General features: G+C 30.6%; 2 protein-coding genes across 2 annotated transcripts in view; one reads left to right on the plus strand and one right to left on the minus strand.

The window, feature by feature from the left end:
* Nucleotides 1–646: 646 nt before the first annotated feature.
* On the minus strand, nt 647–1,703 carry LOTGIDRAFT_175604 (hypothetical protein; the record flags this gene model as incomplete). The annotated part of the gene is made up of 3 exons (XM_009057894.1): nt 647–792; nt 978–1,334; nt 1,631–1,703. 3 exons carry the CDS (start codon nt 1,701–1,703, stop codon nt 647–649), a joined length of 576 nt encoding a protein of 191 aa, XP_009056142.1.
* Nucleotides 1,704–2,036: 333 nt separating this feature from the next.
* LOTGIDRAFT_239555 (hypothetical protein) overlaps nt 2,037–7,379 on the plus strand; it is a gene marked incomplete at its 3' end in the record, with an annotated part of 19,950 nt that continues 14,607 nt past the window's right edge. Inside the window, exons 1-5 of the mRNA XM_009057895.1 lie at nt 2,037–2,068; nt 2,505–2,607; nt 5,786–5,900; nt 6,346–6,506; nt 6,878–7,225. Of these exons, the coding sequence (XP_009056143.1) occupies nt 6,443–6,506; nt 6,878–7,225 (412 nt within the window). The 5' untranslated portion in view covers nt 2,037–2,068; nt 2,505–2,607; nt 5,786–5,900; nt 6,346–6,442. The remainder of the gene's footprint in view (nt 2,069–2,504; nt 2,608–5,785; nt 5,901–6,345; nt 6,507–6,877; nt 7,226–7,379) is intronic.

Here is a 7,379-nt window from a genome sequence, read left to right on the forward strand (position 1 = left end):
ATTTAGTCTTGTTATGATCAGAACTAGCAGTATAGAATTAACTTGTAGAAAATCATAAGTTGGTAATGTTTGATCTCGTCCTGTATTAGTTATACCATCATAATTATTTTCTCTTGGTGTAGTTGACAAGGATTTCATTTTCCTGTAATAGAAAAAAGAAATACAACTCTCCTAGAAAAATCTGGTATTTATTCGATTACCAATAACCTGTATAGGTGCTTGAACTTTGATGTGTTTCGATATTACATTAATAAATTTACTTTTTGAAGAATAATTGAATTACAATATGATATTGAATATGTATAGATATGTACTCACCTTGTAAAATATACAATCAAACCAACATTAATAATAACAGATATGATCAATAATGTACCCAACACTCCACCAACAATACCTGAATCTAAATACGATAACAAAATTCAAACTCCGTACAAAATTACAGTGTCTGTCTCTGCAATGTGTTAATAGAATAATGGCGGAATGATTTTGTACATTTCGAACATCAATATGACTGTAATGAAAGGGAAGTAACTTTCGTTCGTTTAGTTCTTTTCATTTCCCGAAAACTCCTATGAAACTAGCATATACACGAGCATCCTCTTTACCATAAATTAACTTGAAAGCAGATTATGTAGTATTTGTTTCAGAGAAAAGTGTATTTGAATTTACTGTCACTTTGTACCATAGGACACTGTGAATATTGTGTGGTAGAAGAGATAGTGCTTTCCTCTGGTGCCTGTGTCACCTCAGATGTAATTTTTTCAGTTGTTTGAGTGATAATAGTTGTACCTACAAAATAGTGTTGTATACAAAATGTTCAAGAGTACAAACAGTTGTTACACTTTTTGCTGCGAAGTTAGTTATAAAACATAACTGCGATTTTAAAAGATTATCATTTTGATTCAGAAATGTCTTATTAACATATTATATTATAAAACCTAAAAATGCATAAATCAATAATATATTCAATTTACCGTCTTTAACACATTCATATTTTATTTTACTGTAAGCACTAACATTGCTACTATTACATACAGTATTAACTGTGTTATATCTACGATATCCTGGTAGTGAACAATTTACATTTCCATTACAACTCTTTACTACTTGTTGTTCATCTGAAGATGGAAATGGTACAAAACAATCACCAGTTTCTTCGTCACAACATGTTGTATTACAATCAGTGTTACCTTCTGTATCATTACATCCTGATCTATATCCATATGATGTATTTATTATCTGTATTACTAGAGGACTGGTACAAGATAGTTTGTGAGTTGTACATGATAGACCAGGGGGTCCATAACATACTGTACTTGTATTAGTACTACCTGAAACAGTTTATAGATAATGATACTAATGATACAATGATTGACAGCCATCCAAATATATATTTAACAGAAATATAAGTAAGCAATAAATTATAACATGTGAAAATTGCTATGAGCTAAATTAAAACAATTGTTTCTGTGGTGGAGCAATAGAGTTGCTAGTTGTACTTAACAAAGATTAAGAAATAGATATGAATTGATTCAGTACAATGAGAGAAATATTGATATATTTACAGTTACAAAACATTTAAAATAATCCAGAGATATCGTCAATGATGACTAAACTTTTAACTTACGAGTATCTGGAAAACAAATCAGGACACAAAATATCACAAAATAAAACTTGATTCTCTTTATATTATCACCCATGTTATAACTCATCTTATCTTATTTTCATATTCAGTTTCAGGCTCAACTATTTTATACTTCCTGAATCGCCATTTTACATTGTTTATCTAAATCAAAGAATAAGTTCACCTTAATTTTATAACATGTTTTATTTTGCTGTTTGTAAATGGTCAACGACTATATTGATTTGATAATGATAGACATTTGACAATGACTTACCTTGTTAGATTAAAGATTTATATAAATGTAACCTGTAGTAAAATGATATGTTGAATAACGTCAATATAAGGAGTATATATTATAAAATTATGTCATGTGATTTGNGGATTTTATTTTTAGAATTTACAATATTGAGAAAAGGGAAGTTAAATGTAGGATTTATAAAGGTAAGAAATATGACAATGTTTTACGTGATAAATTACATTCAAAATCCTTTTACCAAGTCTTCTTATTAACTTATCATTGGTTCATAAAGATCATACAAAATTAACTTTAACTTGAGTGATAAAACCATAATATTTAAAGTGTTAACAATGAGTTTACGATATGACGATATTAACAAACCCACTGCTATAATGTAACATAAGTTGTCGTGGCTCAGTTGACTCAAATCTCAGTCCTCTTTTTTACAACATTTCTGGCATAATCATTGTAATAATAATGGTATCAGTAATAAGTATGTTTTCTTGTCAGTTTCGTTAATATCTGTGATAATATATCAATCTCTGTATTCATACAATTACTATAATAATATACTTCCTTTACCGCCATTGTACCTTTAGTTTTAACACTGATATTGAGGTTAATAATTGATATTACTAGGTTATGCAGATGCGGATCCTTGATGGTATTTTAATAGAGATACATGTATTGACAACTTCGACAACTTAATAAACACTCTATTAGGATTTGTCTTAAATAAATTGTAAGTAGTGATAACAATAGTTATTTTCTATGTTAAAATTGATATAGAATATATGTTTATTGAACAGTGTATATGATATATTTTATAGATGTCTATTGATGTGGTCTATTGAATATAAACAATATACAGTGTATTTAGTTTATGATATTTGTCAAGTGATTTTATATCTAGAATATGGAGTATATGGGGGAGGGAAGACTTGTTCTGATCTGAATTGTTTAACGTTATTTTTAATCAATCGACATTCGTCTTGGTTTGTTGAAGATATTAGTATCTGTATTTTGTCGAATTTTACCTCAGTGGATACTTATAATTCACAGGAAGGCGCAGTATGTAATGTATATGTTGATTTCGCTCCGCCACTCGCCCGTGCATGGAATTAGAGCTGTACAAATAGTAATAAATATGACGTATAGGGATGTCAAGATGCAAAACCAATTACGGAAAGTCTGAATTAGCCATTCAATTATTAAACTTTTTGTTTTCCTTAGGGACACCATGATAAATTTCCGCAAAACTAGAGCAAGTCACCATTCTTTGTCTCTTTTTTTATTGATTTTACAGGCCCTCGAGCTTATCACTAGAATTAGACAATATTGTGAACATGTAAAATAAATGGTTTTGAGTGAAATGAACAATACATTATAATAATAAAGTAATTTCCCCATATCCTTTATTGCGTGGTAAATCTATCGATTTGTACTGTCTGTACAATTAATAGAACTCTATCTGCAAGACACACACAACAGTTTTGGTTGTTAGTTAGGCTGAGGGAATAAAAGCAAACAGCGGGCTGTCTCTAGCAAACACTGACCGTGGAATCAGAATACAGAGCGGGATTCTAACCCACAGCACTTAAACGCCTAGCAGGCACCAATTCAACTGGCTTCCGACTGCGCTAATCCTTAGCAATAAAAAGAAAGTGGCAATTTTATCTTCTGCTAAGATTATTATAGGTCATAAATAAATTAATCTAATTACACTATCTTTCAACTCTATAATAATTCACAGTTTTTTTTTTAATTTTTTGCAAAATTTCCCCTTATGATAAACATACACTTATTTAGAGCAGTGACTTTTTGATACATTAACCAGTTCGAATTTTGTCTGTTTGTATGTACCATTAATAGAACTATATCTGCAAGATACATTATACAGCAATTTTTGGTTATTGGTGTTATGCCGAGGGGATGAAAGCAAACAACATTTATTGTCGTCTGTTAAGCTTATTATAGGTCATAAATAAATTAGTCTGACTACATAATCTTTTAGCTCTATAATAATTCACATGTTTTATCGAGTTGTGCTATATTTTCACTTAAAATATTTAAACAAACGCTCATGATCAAGAGCAGTGATGATGATTATAATTCTAGAATGATTGATGAAAAATTCTGTGTCCATCAGTGCTCTAGATTATTCAAAAGATGTTAGAACTGGTAAAATAACGCTTAAAACCACATGCGTTAAAGTGACTGATACGCCATTAGTGTCTTGCTTAAAAGTAGGTGTAGGGTCAAAAGTTATTTTAGTAATTAATTTAAATGTTTCTACTGGCTTGATAAATGGCAGTTTTGGTCAAGCAACATTCATGCAAACTGATCAGAATAATCAAACTGACAAAATTTTTGTAAAATTTGATAATGCTAAAGTTGGAATAAATGGAGACAGTGTTCCACTTCCACCAAATGTACCACGTGGTAGTATTGGTATTGAGAGATATGAAAGCCCTCATGTCAACTATAAGGACGATGTTAGACGCCAGTTCCCATTACGTCTCGCGTATGCAGTTACTATTCACAAAGTATAAGGTCTAAGTCTCGATAGAGGCGTAATATCACTTCATAAAATATTCCAAGCTGGTCAAGCCTATGTTGCATTAAGCAGAGTTAAAACAGTACAGGGTCTTACCATACAAGATTTTACCGAAAAAAACATATATTGTGATGAAAAAATTGAATCGGCATTAGGAGCAATGGATACTTTTTTAAAACCCGAAAACGAGACCATATCAACTGATACTAATATAATTTTACACAATGTTCAGGGTTTATCTATTCATATAGAGGATTTACAGAAACACAGGAAAATGCTAGAAGGTGATATCATTTGTTTAACAGAAACAATAACTCCAGCAAAACTAAAGTTAAATGGTTTCCGTCTTCACCACCATCCTCGAAGCAGCAGCTATGATGACACTAGAGATTTCAAATTTTTGAAAGAAAAGGGGCACGGAGGAGTAGGAGTATATTATAAGCAAAACAATAATGTCAACATTTTAAAATTGGGAGTTTTTAAACGTAATTGTTATCTATAGACGATTATCGATTAGATTTATTTCTCCCAATGTTAGAAAGATTATTAGTTGAATTACAAGAATCTGGTTCAGACTATATGTTATTATGGAGGATTTCAACGAAAATATCTTGGAGGGTCATTTGTCTATACCAAATTGTTTTCAAAAATTTGGTATTTTGTTTTCAACAACTTGTTCAGCATTACACTACTGAAGGTGGGGCACTTATAGATCATGTTTATATCAGTAAAGAAATTCCGTTACATAATGTTCACATTTCACACATACCTGTATACTATAGCTACCATGAAGCTATTAAAATAACCATACGATAAGTTATATTGATACAAGATTGAATTTACCCTTTCACAAAACATTTCATTTCGCTTGGCTCTTTACTAAAAGTGATTGAGAGGGTTTGAGAGGGTTTGAAGTTCAAAAAAGTCTTACAGCTATCAGGAAAAGTATCACGGGACACAGCTGTTCACAGCTCTAGTGTATATGTTGATTTCGCTCCGCCACTCGCCCGTGCATGAAATTAGAGTTGTACAAATAGTAATAAATATGGCGTATAGGGATGTCAAGATGCAAAACCAAGTACGGAAAGTCTTAATTAGCCATTCAATTATTAAACTTTTTGTTTTTCTTAGGGCGACCATGAAATGTGATAAATTTCCGCAAAACGAGAGCCTGAATCACCATTCTTTATCTGTTTTTTGTTGTTGATTTTACAGGCCCTCGAGCTTATCACTAGAATTAGACAATATTGTGAACATGTAAAATAAATGGTTTTGAGTGAAATGAACAATACAGTATAATAATAAGGTAATTTCCCCATATCCTTTATCTTTATATTACTTCCTGATTGAATATATATTACAGTGGAGTGGTGTTCAAATACAGTTATCAAGATTAAATATCAATATCACCAATTTATATCATAGTGAATAGAGGAAATATAATTATTATATCAAATATATTGAGTAACTTCAACTGAGTAAGTTGTTATTGATATCATTTATATACGTATTTTCTTTAATAAATGACGTAAACGGTGCCCGCATTCCTGTGAATTGTATTGACCATCGTCAAAAGCTGCGTTTACACCCGAAGCGTTTTCGCACAGTTTTCCGTGGATCGTTCCCGGGAAAACACTCCCTCTCCCAACAGCATTCACACAGTCTTATAACGATATAGTCCCAACGATATAACCATTCAAACGCATAACGTTATAGCCCCGAGCAATATCTAGTTTCGATTTTTTCACACAGCGAACAACAACGACATGCTGTTTTGCATTCAAAACTGTTCTCAGGAAGGCTATATGAAAAAAAAAGAAGTTTCATCCTACGAGTGTAGTGTAAAAACACGGAACGGAAAAATATAAATCTGCAGTTTTATGAGATTGTTATTATTTAAAATTTTATTCTTAATATTTTCAGATAATGCAATATTATCATCACAATAAATTTCTATGTAATAGAATGTCCATGTGTTTAGAAACAACTACATATTGTATTTACTAAAGGATCAGAGAAAATGTATTTATTAAATAGTTTAATTAGTATCATCATAATTTTGTTGATCAAAGTAACATTAATAGGTGAGTTTAGGCATCAGCCTAGAAAATTATTACAATTTGAGTAAATCTCGACAAATAAATTGTTTCGGAAAAAATAAATGTATCATAGTAAAGATTTATAATGAAATTCATGCAAGACTTATGTTATGTTAAATATCAATTTAAGATACTCCTACTTATTATAATTACTCTATTTCAGGTAATATTTTTAAACTTACATTTCGGTCAAATCAGCAGACAGTTTTCTCTTAAATCTATAGTGTGATTTTTTTTCCGTAAATATTATTTCACTGAAGATTAGAATCAAATTATCAAAATCATTTCATTTTGAGTAGACATATATATCTGTATTTGGATTAAAAAAGTTTGAATCGGGATACATTTTGTTTCAGGTGGAACTTATTCAAGTACGGTATGTTATGGATCTGATCCAACATGTACAACACACAGACTATCTTGTACCAGTCCTCTAGTTATACAGATAATAAATACATCATATGGATATAGATCAGAATGTAATAATAATGTTATATCTGGCTGTACTAATACTAATACATGTTGTAATGAAAGAGATGGTGATTGTTTTATGCAATTTTTATCTGAAGAATATAAACGAGTAGCTAGAGATTGTGCTGGAGTAGAAAGTTGTAGAATATCTGGATTTCGTGAGGCTTTTGGTACCGAATGTGGCGGAACTACCAGTGCTTACAGTAAAATACAATACAATTGTGTTCATAAAGGTAATGTTACAATTTTAGAAATATCACTTCAGCTAATATTATAACTAATCATAATGCAAATCTAATAAAGAGCGACGAATTTTCATTTATTCTTAAAAACGATCATATGGGTAAATAATTTTTTTTCCTTGTATGAAATGATGCCATGTAATGA

The sequence above is a fragment of the Lottia gigantea genome (genome assembly GCF_000327385.1).
Source record: "Lottia gigantea unplaced genomic scaffold LOTGIsca_317, whole genome shotgun sequence".
NCBI classification, from domain to species: Eukaryota; Metazoa; Mollusca; class Gastropoda; family Lottiidae; genus Lottia; species Lottia gigantea.